Genomic DNA, 16,619 nt, shown 5'->3' on the forward strand with positions numbered 1-16,619 from the left:
ATGTTAAATTGTATTTTTGTTTTTTGTGTATTTTATGTTTACTTGAGTGTGGAGGAGGAAACTATATGCTGGTCTGATAATTCATACGATTTTGCATAATTTTTACGCTTTTAACTGCACTCTACATTTCTGTAGACCATTTTCCTTCCTTTAATATTGTCAAATGTTTTATGGATGAAACCGTAAGCCCTTGAAGATAATTATATCAGCAGAACAACCCTTTCTTGCTTACTGGAGCAATAGCAGTGTTAATAGTGCTAAATACAGGTGCAAACATGGAGATGTCAGAATGGCAAACTCAAAATGGCACAGCTCAGTGACCTAAAATGATTCAAAATTGAGGATAGCTGTCATTTTTCTTGCAAAATAAGAAATATATGTTATTTTTGTTATGACTAGCTACTAAAACAGGCAGCTGGCCTATCATTGCTGTGAATTATATTGCACATTACAGTGTAGTACAGATGGACGTCATGTACAGTATATTAGCTGGATAGCTAGCTGTGTATATACAGGTGCTGGTCATAAAATAAGAATATCATGAAAAAGTGGATTTATTTCTGTAATTCCATTCAAAAAGTGAAATTTGTATATTACACTCATTCATTACACACAGACTGATGTATTTCAAGTGTTTATTTCTTTTAATTTAATGATTGTCTGGATCCCAGCGATGCCCTGATCATTTATCAAGTCTATATTACTTCTGGTTGATAAAATATGGTGCTTGTTTTAGTAATGTTTAAAAAGCACAGTTAAAATGTAAACTCGTCAGTTTCTGTCATGATCACGAGTTTTCTGGTGTAAACAAGTTGCTTTAATACAGTGCTTCATTTTTGTCTGGTATGATAGCAGGCAAATAACAGGTTTCAATGATAATAAACTGTCAAATAATTATTTTATTATTTTTGCTTAGGGCCAAATGTTGAATGGAAAGGAATCTGTCCTAAAAGGCAATGCTATTTATTCTGAAAACTCAAATATGTTCACCCTAATATGTGTGTGTGTGTGTGTGTGTGTGTGTGTGTGTGTGTGTGTGTGTGTGTGTGTGTGTGCTTTTATGTAAGTTGCTACAGTACTGTACATTCCCTTAGCTAAAATGTTCTGCTGATAATAGCAAACTATCTAAAATGTAGAATAACCATCTGTCTGCTTTTATAGCCAGTGGTTTACCTGTTGCTTAATGAAAACGACTGCTTATTTCCATATCACACCCCCCCCCCAGAAGAAGCCTTGAAGCTCCATTTTTCTGTTTTGTTTTTTTTTTCCTGTGTTTTCTGTTTGTTGGATGGTATTGCTCTGCACATTGTGACACTTTATCATATATAAACAAAACCATATGCTTGAATATATTCAATAGAGTTTCAGATTTATATTAAACTGCATTAAAGATAAAACCCTTTTACCTGCAGAGAGAGAGAGAGAGAGAGAGAGAGAGAGAGAGAGAGAGAGAGAGAGAGAGAGAGAGAGAGAGGGTTTGTTTGCAGTTGCTAACTTTACCCGGAGTAGCTCACGTTTTTTTGCTTTAGACATCGATTCTGGTAATAAGTGCTTTTCGCCTGTTGCTATGTTAATTAAATGACTAAAGTTACACTTTGTGTCAGCAGAACCCAACCTTTGTTGAGGATAGTGTTATAACCCGGTTTTGAGAGTTACTAATGAACGATGGCGAGTGGTAGGGCCTGCTTACTTTAGCCGGATTAGCTCAGTTTTTAGCATTGGACATCGACTCTGGTATTAAGTGCTTTACTGCCGGTTGTTGTGGTTATAACTTATAGTGTACCACCAAAGTTACACTTCATATTTGTAATAACATGGTTCTGTGTGTACTAGGATCAGGGTAAGTGTTTTATCATGTAGTCAACATCATTTTATTACACACATTCCCCATGCTCAAAATCAGCAGGAGCCCCAGAGCCATTCGCAACGGTTGTAAACATCACTCGATGAGAGAGTGAGTAAAAGGGAGCGAGTGAGAGAGTGAGTTTAAGTGACTGAGCGACCGAGCAAGATATGTGTGTGAGACTTGATTTCACGACAGTACTGTAAATGTAAAATACTGGTCACTCCATACAGATTTGAAGACCTCACTGTACTTTAATTAAATGATTCATACTGTCATTTGAGTTCTGATTGTTTGCATGGTGTAAAAGTAGTTTCTGCTAATTTAACTTTAAGTCTGTTTTTTTGGATTTACAATGTGTTAATGAAATGTGTTACAGAAATTAATAAATACACATTTTTTGGTAAAATAAAGCTTATTTATTTCATATTGTGCATTTTGGTTTACTATGTCCTAGTTAACTTGCCTACTGGCAAGTTGTCAACAATGATCTATATGTTTTACCTGACAGATGTTATTTCACATTAAAGGCATCGGAGTTAATTGAACACAAATCAAATGCTCTGGAAACTAAAGATAAAAATTAAGATAATATAAGATTAAAAAAAAACGTATCTGCAGATTAAGGAGATGTATCTGAAAGTACAGGTTTCATGAACTGAGTTGATGCAGTAAGCCCCGTATTCTCCTCCCAGTTTTCCTCTAGATATTATGTAATACAGTAAGAAGAGAAAAGGCTATAAATAAATACATCATGTTTGCCAAGCCAAAGATGCATTACATAATTGAAAATCTGTAGACATACTGTATTATGTTATTTATATAAAATAATAGTTTGTACACATTGATGCAAGTATTCAACTGTGCAGACCCAGCTTGTATAATCTGAATAGAAAACAACTGAATGGGATGGCATGAATGACATGATCTTAGGACCACAATCCCCAATGCCAAGCGCTCAATACAGGGATACACAGCCCTCTGCACTGGGTTGTGGGGCAGTGGAGTGGCATTTACTGGTGTGATGGAGTGCAATTTGTGATCCAGAACTAATTTACATATGGATGAACGCAAACTCCTAACAGCAGTGTTTTAATATCTAGTCTAAGGCCTTCTCAGGAAAGTGGAAGCTGTTAGTAAAGCAATAAACATACAAAATCCTAAAATAATAGTAATAATAATAATGTGGTGGCCTTGCGACTAAAAAAGGGCTAAGTCAACTGTTATAAATGGTTAAAAAATACTGACTTCATTTTGTGATATTAGTGTTTCTGTTCATGTGACTGAGTTTTAATAAATGATCAATGCTGTCACTCATCCCATAACTGATATCAATAAGTAAGAATACATTGGGAAGTGGTTGTCATAGTGCTATATGTAAATAAATGCATGCACACCATATATTATACTTTGAATTTAAATGTATAAATTGTCATTTTACAGAATATAACACTGAAAGCTTTTTGATACACTTGTATACATGTTGTAGAGTGTCGAGTGTTACATGGTGCACATTTAATTGGTCATATTTGTTTGTAAACTGTGCACTAAGTAGGAGGAGAGGGTATTCCTATGGTATCTCCAAATGGCTTCACTTTGCCGAAGGTAGGTTGTGCATCACTACAACTGCCTGATGAGAGAAAGAGAGAGATAGAGAGCGCAATAGGTCACTTAAGGCAGCTATATACAATAATTAAACACATTTTGAAAGTCTACTCTTTTATAGAAGCCTGTCAACCAGGTTCAACACATTTGCCAGGTCCACATGACATAAAACAGAACATTATTTTAACATAGTATATATTTGATTGTGTTCATTCACTTTTTGCCCCAGTCCCCAGTCCCCAGAGTTTAAGGCTCACAGATGTTTCCTCCAAAACATGTAATGGCCACTACTGCAGTTCATCACGCTGAAAAGTTATCCCCAGTTCTGATAGATATAAATCTAATGGGGCAAAACATCTTAACTAACAAACAATAAAGAGCACATTTTTTAAAATTCACAAGGTAGCGTGAATTGTTTTAATAGAATTACATAACATAATCTGCTTGGCTTTGATGGAAGCTAGGACATATTCTTAAAGAAAAACCTTTAAGACATATTTTATATATAATTCATTCAGCTGCACTCTCTGTGGACACACAGCGTAAAACCTCTGGAGAAAAATAAATTTACATATAAATTTTAAATATTCTTGTATATTAAGGTCACAATACTCAATGCCAAGCGTGGTGATTGATCCAGAACTAAACATCCAGTACTAAACACCTCATTTTACTAATGTAGCTAAAAGCCATCACATTCTTGTACAATTGAACCGATGTCCAGGTACAGTAGAAGCCACAGAAGATGTTACTGCAGCAAAGGGATAAACACTACCTATTAATAGGCTACATTTCAGTAGAAGTTTGGGACGACCGGGTGTTTTCTAACTTCTGGCAACTTTATGCATATACTGTATACAAGATAGCATTGTGTGTATATAAATTAACCCCAAATTTGTTTTTTTTAAATATTAAATTACACAATTAAATTACACTAATATTTTCACGCCCTTGTCCTGTCTTTGTCTGTTTTCCCCTCCATGTGCTCTTGCACATGGCTCTGTTTGTTATTGTTCATGTCTCCGCCCTAGTCCCGCCTTTGTTCCTCCTCCTTGTCCGTGTCTCATTTGTAACCCTGCCCCCTCATTATCTGTTTCAGGTGTCCCTTGTCTGTGTTGTATATTTAAGTTCCTTTGTGTGACTCCTTCTTGGTTGGACATTCCACCTTTGTTTTGTGCTCTCAGGTCTGTCTGTCTTGTCTATTTCTCATGTCCTCCAAGTCAGTCTTTGTATCTCTTTTGTCTCTTGTCTGTTTGTGTGTTTACTCTGTTTATGTCTATGTTCAAGTTTAGTCTATTTAGCTCTATGTCTAAGATTAGTCTGTTTCTCTCAGTGTATGTTTAGCTCCTTCTACCTAGGTTTCTCTGTCCAGTTCCCTCTCTATCTGTCTAAGTCTCTCTGTCCAAGTCATTGCTTCCAAGTTTCTCTGTCTCAGTCTTTCTTTGTTTAAGTATTCTCTCCAGTTATCTTAGTCTGTCTTTGTATTGTTATCTTGTGTTGTAAATAAAAGTTACTGTGTTTTAGCAAGTGCATCCCCCTCCGTCAGTCTGCCCCCGCGATCCTGACAAATAAGCATCCTCAGATGTTTTGTGTTCCATGTTTTAAAAATACTTCAAATGATATTCTCTTGATATCATTTTCTATTTACATTTAGCAAAATATATTTAATGCAAGTGTTTTCAACAAAGAGCTGTAATAAAATTGTAATCAACTCAAATATTACCTTGTCATTTATATTGAACTTTCCAGTTAAAACAACCATTAAATTCAAGTTAATAACTTTTCAGTGCCCTGAAAAATCTGAAAACATATATCTAGAATTAACATTTCTCAGTACTTAGAGGAGACATTCCCCTGGCATCTTTAAAAAGAGTTTCTTTTTTGGTCAAAATTCCACAAGGATCAGAAAAAAACAGTACTTGTCTTACCCTGTCTAACCAGCCCGGTTCAGAATGACCAGTGTCAGTGCCTGTTGTGAATGACTTTGTTCATTTTTTCAAGCCTGAGAGGCAAGCAGTGAGGTACAAGGAGCAGAAAAGCTGCCTTTTAGACACTTTATTTGTATAATCTTGAAGATCCAGCTTGTATAATCTGCAAAAGCCCTGCCCCCGTCTCATTTCCACCATATTTAATCAGTACACTTATTTCTTCATGCTTGTGTTTGTTTTGCTCAGTTTATCCTTATCTTTCATCTTTCATATAGCTCTGTGATTGGAGAGACTCTGATGAGTCCGGGGCTGTGATGGGACGGACACGTGAGGAAGTGGGACAACTATGAGTGCCTAAGTGCCTGCTATTTGTGTAAGACGCAGGACAAAATCAGAAAAATTGTTTTATCACATGTCCTTAGACTCTGATTACAGAACCAACAGGGTTGTTATATTTCACAACCCCCAAATTAAAGTGCCCCCTTTAAATTAAATATGTGTGTGTCCCATTTATTACATCTTCCCTTCTTTTTAATAAATCTGCAGGGATATTCCACCAATCTCCTATCTCTGTATTTGGTGTTGTAGTGAACATTATCCTTTCCTGTATATAATTTTTTTAAATGAAACAATGGTCTCTGGCTTTTATACAGTGTTGTATGTGCAGTTATTCAATTATTAAAATGGCACTAGCCACCATTTGAGAGAGGTTTGAGAGAGAGAGCCAGAGAGAGCTGAGAGGAGGAAAAGCAAAAGGCTGGGTTATGTATGTATGTATGTAAAGGTAGGTTATGTGAATATAAATGAATGCTATGTGGGCCAATCTGTTCCTGACTCTGGCATCCACCTTCCTGAGGTGGCAGACTCTGGCCCCATGCTGACCCAGAACTGGATGAATAAAAGCATCCTTAAAACAGACACATTAGTGTTCAGTAATGCTGTTCAATCAAATCTAACCCTAGCTAAAACGTAAATTTTACAGTGTAGAAACATAAACAAAGAAGAATGATACATTATCATGCAAAATCTATTTAATTCAAGCTGTGGCTGGCCACATTCAAGTAAAAAAAATGATGGGAAAGTGTGACTGTTTAACCTGTGTCCGTGTGGAGTGTAGCCCCAGCCTTGCGAATACAGACATAACGATGAGGATTATAAATCCAATCAAGCTTTGGGACAAGAACACCACTTCCAGGTTGTAGATTGCCGCCTGAAGGATACAAAGCAGTTTCAGTTGGTCATTTTAATGATATTTTCTGTCTAATTAACTTTAGTTACAAGGGTATTATCTAAAGGCCATTTCACAGTTAAAACCGGGGGTATTACTGTGTTCATTTTACTGGTTTCCTGTCCTCATTATAACATTTTGAAGAATATGCATCACTGCCAGTTAATTTATTTGGTGAATTTAACATTATTTGGTGTTTTTAACACCCTCAGAGTCACTGCTGGAATAAGAATAGTCCACCAACCAAAAATATCCACTACCCAAATAATACAATGCTCCATGATGGTGCTTTGTGTGTCCTGACCATTGAATAACTGGGTCAACAGATGGACTACAGTCTGTAATTGTTCACAGATACAGTCAGTGGTCAGTGAGTGTAAGAACAAGCAGATGATACATGTAAAGGCTGATCTGTGTACAGTTAAAAAGCCTAAAAGCTTTGGACATTATGAGTAAATCTTCTGAAATTTGAATATGAAATTGATGCCTGCAACGCCTTCCAAAAATGTTGGGAAAAGGGAAGTTTAAGAAGATAGGAACAAAGGATTTTAGGCATTTCACCATCTAATAATAATCAAATCTACTACTAATAATTATTTAACAATACTACCAAAAGGGCTGAGCACAGCTGAAATGGACTGATGCACAGCGGAAACAAAAATGCAGCCATCAGTGGCGCCCGGGCAGAAGTTCTGGATCAAGTGCCTTGCTCAAGGGGACTTCAGCTGTGGATGTTCCTGCTGGTCCTTGGGATTGAACAGGCACCTTCTGGTACCAAGCCTGGGCCTCTTACCATTAGGCCATGGCTGCTCCCTTTTTAATGATGGATTGGATGACTAGTTAAAAAATTGAAAAAATAAATTGAGTCCCAGTGTCTTTGGAATATGCTGCAGTCACCAAAGTTGTAAACAATACATTTCACAAAATAAACCATCAAATATGTTTGTGTTATTTTCTAGGTTTTGAGGAAACTCACATAATGTTGTAGCACATGACTACCCAGTTCTGAATTGTTTGTGTGTAGACTATCAGGGTCATTGTATAGTTGGGACATGCGTGGATTCATCATAGATCTGAAGAAATCAAATCCAGCGACTACAGTCCCGAGTATCGAGATGATACTGAGTGCAAGACTAACTGTGACCTGCAAAGACATATGTGCAAAAGATTAAAGCATATTCATTCAATGCGCTGAAATACATTTAAAAGATTTTTTTTTTGCTTCTAAGAAACAGCATTAAGACTTGACTTGAACTGTTTGGGTGATTTGTTAGCTTCCAAAATGACAATAAGTTAAAATGTCCTCCAGCAAATAAGCAGTATTTGTACTTTAGAAGTGTTCTATGTAAAGGGTGTCCAAAAAAACAGGTTTTAAAAAGAATTTAGAGAACTCACAATCTTTTTGGAGGGTGAGCGTTCTGCCAGTGTGTAGAAAATACCACAAGTACAGTACTGTACAAAACAGCAAAGACATTTTAACAAGAGAATAAACAGAACATACATAGACACTGAGCATATTTACTACGATTGTCCTGAGAGAGACTTTGAGTGCAGAAAGTTTCATTGTGCTGGTGGAATGGCCAAATTAGCACATCATCTGTGAAGAATGTCCATGACTTATTTCACAAGGTTTTGATTTACTAAGAGAAAATAATCACTAAATTCAACACAGGTTCAGGGGATGTGTTTTAAACATAGAGGAAAATCAGTATGCTAGGCTTATAGTTTGGTTAGATTTCATATTAGTGTTTTGTGCTATAAATCAGAGAACAGTTAACGTTGTGCCTGTTTCCTTGTTATTTATCTCCCTATTTGGTTGCACGTTGGAAACCGGTCTAGTCATTCTGGAATTAGCAGTGCAGCGACAACACAATTAAAAACAAAAAAATAAAACCATAATTATAACAATGAACATACCAGGATACCCAGCCAAAAGGAACTGTACAGGTAGGCAGAGCTACTTTCCGAGGCTGTTTTCAGAGGGATTCCAAATATGAACAGGCAAAAGCCCATAAACATCATCACAACCTTGCAGAGCAGAGACACAGTTTATTAGTCAGGGTACACAAAGATAAATCTCCAGTCTTTAAGAATATATATGGGTCTGTGCCACAAGCTGACAAAAGTTCTGGAAAAATTACACCAGAAAATATTTGTCTACCAAAACATAGCCCAGTCAATTAAAAAAATATATTATAATTTGTTCTAGGTATACTTTGTAAAACTTTGATGCGATTTCTGACACTGTTTTTGGTGTTTTCTCTGTAACGAGAGGGATGTGGTGTTATAAATTAGTATCAAACAGTTAGTCTTGTATCATTATAGTTATTACATTCTTTTTACAGAAAATTACTGACATTTTTGTTCATCTCTAATACGTATGTGTGAAAAAAGAGGCCCCATTATTGATGTAGATAGAAATATTTTCTCTGATACATATCTTGAACTGATATACAATAAACAATTTGTGATACTGTAAACATGAAATGATTTGGTCTTTTGTTGGGTAAGCAACCTGTTTTTGAGATGAAAGAAAGGTACTCTCTCACCCCGACAACTTTGGGCTCTGCTCTGAGGAAGCGGTGCAGTGGTTTAATGCCGCCGGTGTTCGTCTGTGTTGTAGCGTCCACTTCTGGCACATTACACTCTATCTCAGCAGTATCCATTTCTGCTTTACGGTCACTGTCAAACATAACATAGAGAGTCTGTGTCCCATCATGTACAAGCCTAAGGACCAGTCGTGCACTAATATTTGTGCTGGTTTAGTTCATTTACTAAGTCATAATATGTGAATATAGGCATTTAACTGAATAAGCTAAAGCTGCACTAAGTAGGGTATTATTTGTCAAAATGAACAGAAATCGATAGAGCTGATTGGCCAATTAAGGGGTTGACTCTGTCGTCACATCAGAGGGTAGCCGCCATATTGGGGACCTTTTACTCAAACACACAACTCAAATAAATCTGTGATATTTAAATGGTTTTACTGTTTCTGTAAACACCCATAAACAGTCCTCATTGAGACATTAGAATTAAAGAAAAATAAATATGATCCTTGACCCACTTATCCGCATCACATTAGTAAACAGAGCCCTGTTCTTCTGTGTCAGTGAGTAGAGAAGCTTGGGCCGCATCCTAAAGTAGCGCCAGTAGTACTCCCTACATAATACAGACAGTAATAAGATGCTTATTCAACAGGGAAACTTGAACATAATCTGTTCCAGGTCCAAAAACACATGTTGGTAGGTAGATTGGTGACTCAAAAATGTCCATAGGTGTTAGTGTGAGTCAGAGTGTGAGTGTGTGTCGCCCTGCAAAGGGCTGGCGCCCCCTCCAGGGTGTGTTCCCGCCTGTGTTCCCAGTGATTCCAGGGGTAGGCTCCCAACCCACCGCGACCCTGAACCGGATAAGCGGTTACAGACAATGAATGAATGAATGAATGAATGAATCTGTTCCACTCTCAGTGTGCAGGGATCAGATTACTGTCCCTGTAGGGGAGCTGAGACAAAGTGGGCTGTGTCTGTGACAAAACATGAGTGAAAAAGACCCTTACTGAAGCTTGAATAACTCACTCAAATGAGAAGCCCAATACTGCGTGATCAATTTTTTACTACACCTTTATTAGGGCATATAATAAACTGCAAAAATGGCAGTATGGCAGTGCTTTGTTTCTCCACCTCCAGGTTATTGTGCGGCTCGTGGAAGCCCATGTAATCAAGAATCTCCAGAATTTTAAGGTAAAATGAGAATGGAATTTTCATCACAAGAAGCTTGTTGGTACAAAAGTACTTTATTAAACTTCTTACTAGATTGGCTGACGCCAAAAAATGATGGACAGCTTGTTCTAATCTGCGATTGGTCAATGTAAAATGTGACTGGTGCCCAATGGCAGTTTTTCAGTGGCTGATGCAAAATGTGATTGACAGGTCCCTAACCCAAAAACCCATCCCCTTGGTGTTTGGTCTCAGCATTTCCCTGTCTCTTTCTTATTGTATTATGATGGTTACTGAAAAAAAAAAAGAAAATGTGGCACAGACAGCCCCAACTTCAACATATTTCATCAGCTGCCAATGGAAGCTGCATTAATGACATTAAACATACCACAACTCATCTTACAAAATATTATTCTGCAATTATGTCCACCAAAGTGGTCGCCAACTCCATAAACTTGCCATAACTACTTAGAACTGCTTTAAAAAGCAACGCCAGTGGCTTTTTACCCCAGTGACGTTTTAACCTCGCACTGCTTTGCTTTCTCTGCAAATAATGACTGTATTTAACTTTTAAAACTAAATTTTAGACGGATTTCTGTAAATCTCCAGCCTTCTGCAGTTTATTAATGCCCCAGTACTAACGTTAAACTCCAACGTATCTTCTCACTGCACCATACAAAACTAACCCAAACACGGCTTTAACATCGTTACCTTCAGAAAGAGCGGTGTATCGTACCTTCGGATGTGTGTGGGCGAAAACCGTAAACTTCGTGGCAAGCTTCTCAGTATTTCACAATAGCGAAAGCGGGGGAGGGTGGAGGAGCTAATGGAAAGAGGAGAACGGGCTGGACACAGGCTCCATGTTTGTGTTCGGTTCCAAAACTTCACTGAAGAATCCACGAAGCCAAACCCAGCCGCAGAGACCCAGCCTCTAGCAGCCAGAGCCCCCCTGGTTCCTTAAAGGACCAAATGTCAGTCTTTTGCCCATATGGCTTTAACCTACATCACAAAAACACACATAAAAATACAGTTAGTGGTTTCACAAAAAAGCTTTAATTAAAGCGTTTTTGAAAAAGCTAACAAATAATATCACCTGATCCTGAATCAGTCACTGCGCAGTGTTTTACATTTAATAAATAAAGTGAACCACTGCTGCAGAGGAGTGGCTGAATGTAGCTCTCATACCTATGTTTGGACTGTACCGTTGCTGCAGCTATTAAAAAAACATGCCTGTCAAACTGTTAAAACAATGTAATATAAGGACTGATTAAAGGCTAAGCACCAGCTCTATGAAAGTGTCAAACAAATAAATACAGTGTAATTTGAGTTCCCAACTTGTGTTTATTGATAGTCAGAAAACATGTTATTTCTTACTAATTCAAGGAATAAGGTTTAAAAGACCATGGGGCCCTCCCCAACGGTGTTCGGAAACTCTAATAGGCGTCTTGCCTGTGACGTAGATGGTGGACAACAACTCTAGAAGTTGAACAAAATTTAATGCAAAATGACGAAAAGGTGTGTTGTTTTTGGCCTGCAATCATTCAATGTACAGTGGGACATCTGTGCACAAATGGCCCAAAGATCCCAAAATATCCAGAAAATGGACTAAATTTGTCAACTTTAAACGGGCACTTTGGAAAGGACCGTCCGCTCACTCCGTTATCTGTAGCTCATTTCACTGGCGCTTTTCCAACAATATGGGCATGTAAGGACACCAACGAAAGGTGTTGAAGAGCCTCTGTAACATGGAGGTAAACAGCGTAAGGACACTCACTTCGCCTGTTTTAGTTGGTGTTAGTTAACGTTAGCTTGACTCGCTAAACTCGGTGTCTCAGATTATACTCGGCTACGTAGCTGCATTACGGAGGTTTATAGTGTCGGATGAATTCGAGTTCGACTTCGATCACATTTACAAGAATAACGGTACCTCTACATTTGAGTTTGGCTTATTGCTAGGCTATTGTCATGAATAATGTTGGTTATTTAGCTAGATACTGTCATAACAGTCAGTCATAACGGTGTTTTACCGCGGCGTTGTTCAGCTGTTGTCCACCAGTGACGTCACGGTTGCGTTCAAGAATTTCCGTTGCGAGCTCGGGTTTTTCCGTCAATTTAATAAGATTGTCAGTTTTAAAGCAAATTAAGCTGCTATTTTCATTTTAATTCATACTTATATATGTCAATAACTAACATAATGTGAAATATTCATGGAGGTCCATTAAGTGGTGCTTAGCCTTTAAGGACGGTCGGCCATTTGTGTTTTACTGCATTAAAGATTACTGCCCGTACTTTAACGTCACCAAGATTTTGAAATTTAATATTTTAGACCAGTATTTTCACATTTCTTTAGTCATGTTTCACTCATTCTTGCATCTTTCTCTTCCCTCTGCCAGTGTCCAGGGCTCCATCTTAGAGCTCTTTGTTTTGTCCCATAAATAACATTACTCAAATTTCCTGGGACACCTTCTCTTCCCCTTGCTCTCCCCAAGACTGCATTCAGCTGCTGAGGAAATCCTTCTTACCCCTTTATTAACCACCTTCTACGTCCACATATTAATTTGGTTCTATTATGAGCCAAACTTAAACAATAAGGGGATACTCAAACACTGTGGGATACTTCTAACAACCTCCAAGCTAATCACATTTGGAATAAGTGATTCAGGCAGTTTGTAGAAAATAAGCTGTTGGGGAGCTACAGCAGAAGAGATCACTGAGCTGTGACCTGATTTATCATGCTCCAGTGCAAACTGAACCAAACATTACTTTTCTTTGTGATATTTGTCTATAATTAATCCCTTAAAATCCAGGCATATTAAATAGGGGTATAATTTATTAACTACCTGGATTACAAAGTAAACGTCTCATGTGTCACGCCTTCGTCCTATCAAGTCTGTTGTCCCCGTTCATGTGCTCCTTTTAGCACATGGCTATGTTTGTTTATGTTCGAGTCTCCGCCTTTGTTCCGCCTCCTTGTCCGTGTCATGTGTTAACCCGTCCTCGTTATCTGTCCAGGTGTGTCTCATTTATGTCTTGTACTTAAGCCCTCTTGTCTCACGTCTTGTTTGTCGTACATTTCTCCTTTGTCTTGTTAATCGCTTTATGCTAGTCTGTCCGTCTGTCTCCACAGTTTCTCTTTTCTCCTTAGTCTTTTCTCTAGTCATGTCGTTTATCTCTCATTTCTAGTCAAGTCATGTTTGTTTCCTAGTTTTGTCGTTTAGTGTATTTCCTGTCTCAGTAGTTTTATGTCCTCGTCTTGTTGTTCCCTTTATAGCTTGTCTGTGTTCTGTTAGATCTTTTGTTATAATAAACTCATTGTGTGTTAGCGAGTGCGTCCGCCTCTGTCAGTCCGCCCCGTGATCCGTGACAGAAAGTACGACCCCAAGGACGCAGCTAACACGAACACTCTCCCGGAGAAGAACATAAAAACAGCAGAGGATATACTGGCTGTAAGGGTGGGTGATCAACCTGTCGTTTTACAATCTTTTCTGGGAGTTCCAGCAGAATATGAAGGCGGTCCCAACTGGAAAGGTTTTATATTCAAATTCACGAACTATTTTGAATATTTAAACGTTGCTCCTCCTCCTGCTCTAGTCCAAGTTATGTTCATAAAATCTCTCCTTAGAGGAGAGGCGTTACGGTGGGCTGAAGCCGTAATCAAGGAGAGATCTCTAGATATCAATGTAGAGACATTTTTCGAACTCTTTACTGAGAGATTCTCTCATCCAGCTCCCGTGTACGGCTCTGCAGTTATCCCTGCTTCCGAGGATAAATCCCTCAGGTCCGGGGAAATTTTTTGGGGGGGGTTATGGGTAGGGGCTGTTAGCCTCAAATCACTGGACATGGGAGATGAGGCTAACAGGGGCGCATCTCCAGGGGAACTACGGTCAAAGAAGTCCCTCGAGAGTGCGCCCATCAGTGCCCCTAAACCCGCTAAATCTAGAACTCGTGCTCGACGAGCAGCACGAGCCCCTGCCTCGGTGGAAGTCTCTGCTCCGGTCTCCGAGAGTGCGGCGCCAACGGCCGCCCCTTTCTCCGTGAGCGAGGCGCGCGCCTCTCCTGTCTCCGTGGACGACGTCGCAGATTCCTCTGCCTCCGTGGACGTCGTCGCAGTTTCTCCTGTCTCCGTGGACGACGTCGCAGATTCCTCTGTCTCCGTGGACGTCGTCGCAGTTTCTCCTGTCTCCGTGGACGACGTCGCAGATTCCTCTGCCTCCGTGGACGTCGTCGCAGATTTTCCTGCCTCCGTGGACGACGTCGCAGATTCCTCTGCCTCCGTGGACGTCGTCGCAGTTTCTCCTGCCTCCGTGGACGACGTCGCAGATTCCTCTGCCTCCGTGGACGTCGTCGCAGTTTCTCCTGTCTCCGTGGACGACGTCGCAGATTCCTCTGCTTCCGTGGACGTCGTCGCAGTTTCTCCTGTCTCCGTGGACGACGTCGCAGATTCCTCTGCCTCCGTGGACGTCGTCGCAGTTTCTCCTGTCTCCGTGGACGACGTCGCAGATTCCTCTGCCTCCGTGGACGTCGTCGCAGTTTCTCCTGTCTCCGTGGACGACGTCGCAGATTCCTCTGCCTCCGTGGACGTCGTCGCAGTTTCTCCTGTCTCCGTGGACAACGTCGCAGATTCCTCTGCCTCCGTGGACGTCGTCGCAGTTTCTCCTGTCTCCGTGGACGTCGTCGCAGTTTCTCCTGTCTCCGTGGACGACGTCGCAGATTCCTCTGCCTCCGTGGACGACGTCGCAGTTAGTCCTGTCTCGGTGGACGTCGCAGCAGGTTCCCCTGTCTCGGTGGACGTCGCAGCAGGTTCCCCTGTCTCGGTGGACGTCGCAGCAGGTTCCCCTGTCTCGGTGGACGTCGCAGCAGGTTCCCCTGTCTCGGTGGACGTCGCAGCAGGTTCCCCTGTCTCGGTGGACGTCGCAGCAGGTTCCCCTGTCTCGGTGGACGTCGCAGCAGGTTCCCCTGTCTCGGTGGACGTCGCAGCAGGTTCCCCTGTCTCGGTGGACGTCGCAGCAGGTTCCCCTGTCTCGGTGGACGTCGCAGCAGGTTCCCCTGTCTCGGTGGACGTCGCAGCAGGTTCCCCTGTCTCGGTGGACGTCGCAGCAGGTTCCCCTGTCTCGGTGGACGTCGCTGCAGGTTCCCCTGTCTCGGTGGACGTCGCTGCAGGTTCCCCTGTCTTGGTGGACGTCGCTGCAGGGCCTCCTGTCTCCGTGGACGTCGCTGCAGGGCCTCCTGTCTCCGTGGACGTCTCTGCAGGGCCTCCTGTCTCCGTGGACGTCGCTGCAGGGCCTCCTGTCTCCGTGATGGCGGCACCCGCCGCTCCTGTCTCCGTGATGGCGGCACCCGCCGCTCCTGTCCCAGTGACTGTGGCTACGGCCGCTCCTGTCCCCGTGACTGTGGCCACGGCCGTTCCTGTCCCCGTGACTGTGGCCTCGGCCGCTCCTGTCCCCGTGTCTGTGGCCTCGGCCGTTTCTGCCCCCGTGTCTGTGGCCTCGGCCGTTTCTGCCCCCGTGTCTGTGGCCTCGGCCGTTTCTGCCCCCGTGTCTGTGGCCTCGGCCGTTTCTGCCCCCGTGTCTGTGGCCTCGGCCGTTTCTGCCCCCGTGTCTGTGGCCTCGGCCGTTTCTGCCCCCGTGTCTGTGGCCTCGGCCGTTCCGGCCCCCGTGACTGTGGCCCCGGCCGCTCCTGGTCAAGTCGATCCCTAGAGTTGTGCCCAGGCTGGCTTCTCAGACTGCCCCACAAACTTTTGCCAGTCCTGGGCATCCACCTGTTACTTTGGTTCCCTTGTCTGTCCCTGTCCTGGTTCCCGTCTCTGTCCCTGTACCCGTGTCTGTCCCGGTCCCTGTCACTGTGTTCGTGTATGTCCCCCTAAATGTCTTGGTCCCTGTTCCCCTACCTAGTCCAGTCCAGTCTCCTGTGAGTCCTGTCCAGTCCCCTGTCAGCCCTGGCCAGTCTATGTTTCAACCCCCTGTCCAGTCTCAAGTCTCGTCTCCTGTCCAGTCACCGTTTCAACCCTCGGTCCTGTCTCTATTCCAGTCCCCTGTCCTGTCACCTGCCCGTGTCCAGTCACCTGTCTTGTCTCCAGTCCAGTCTCCCTTTCAACCCTCTGTCTTGTCTCAAGTACTGTCACCTGTCCTGTCTTCTGTCCAGTCACAGACCCCTTTCCAGTCTAACGTTTCTGTCCGGTCCAGTGTCTTGTCCCCTGTCTCGTCACCAGTCTCTGCTCCCGTCCATTCCCAGCACCCAGTCCTGTCATCTGTCCAGTCCCAGTACCCAGCCTCATTCCAATCCCAAGTCCTGTCTCCTTTTCC

The 16,619-nt window shown here is 41.8% G+C and overlaps 1 protein-coding gene across 2 annotated transcripts; it reads right to left on the minus strand.

Moving 5' to 3' along the window:
- Positions 1–2,262: 2,262 nt before the first annotated feature.
- On the minus strand, positions 2,263–12,376 carry LOC136686284 (membrane-spanning 4-domains subfamily A member 4D-like). 2 transcript variants are annotated; one of them, XM_066659957.1, is made up of 8 exons: positions 12,345–12,376; positions 11,054–11,316; positions 9,154–9,286; positions 8,522–8,632; positions 8,000–8,056; positions 7,581–7,748; positions 6,473–6,586; positions 2,263–3,473 (listed from the first exon to the last, which is right to left on the minus strand). In XM_066659957.1, exons 3-8 carry the CDS (start codon positions 9,268–9,270, stop codon positions 3,435–3,437), a joined length of 606 nt encoding a protein of 201 aa, XP_066516054.1. In that variant the 5' UTR covers positions 9,271–9,286; positions 11,054–11,316; positions 12,345–12,376; the 3' UTR covers positions 2,263–3,434. The 2 variants fall into 2 exon arrangements, with proteins under 2 accessions (XP_066516054.1, XP_066516055.1); XM_066659958.1 differs by having other exon boundaries at positions 11,029–11,316.
- Between the last annotated feature and the right edge of the window lie 4,243 nt (positions 12,377–16,619).

The sequence above is a fragment of the Hoplias malabaricus genome, chromosome 2, assembly GCF_029633855.1.
Source record: "Hoplias malabaricus isolate fHopMal1 chromosome 2, fHopMal1.hap1, whole genome shotgun sequence".
NCBI lineage: Eukaryota > Metazoa > Chordata > Actinopteri > Characiformes > Erythrinidae > Hoplias > Hoplias malabaricus.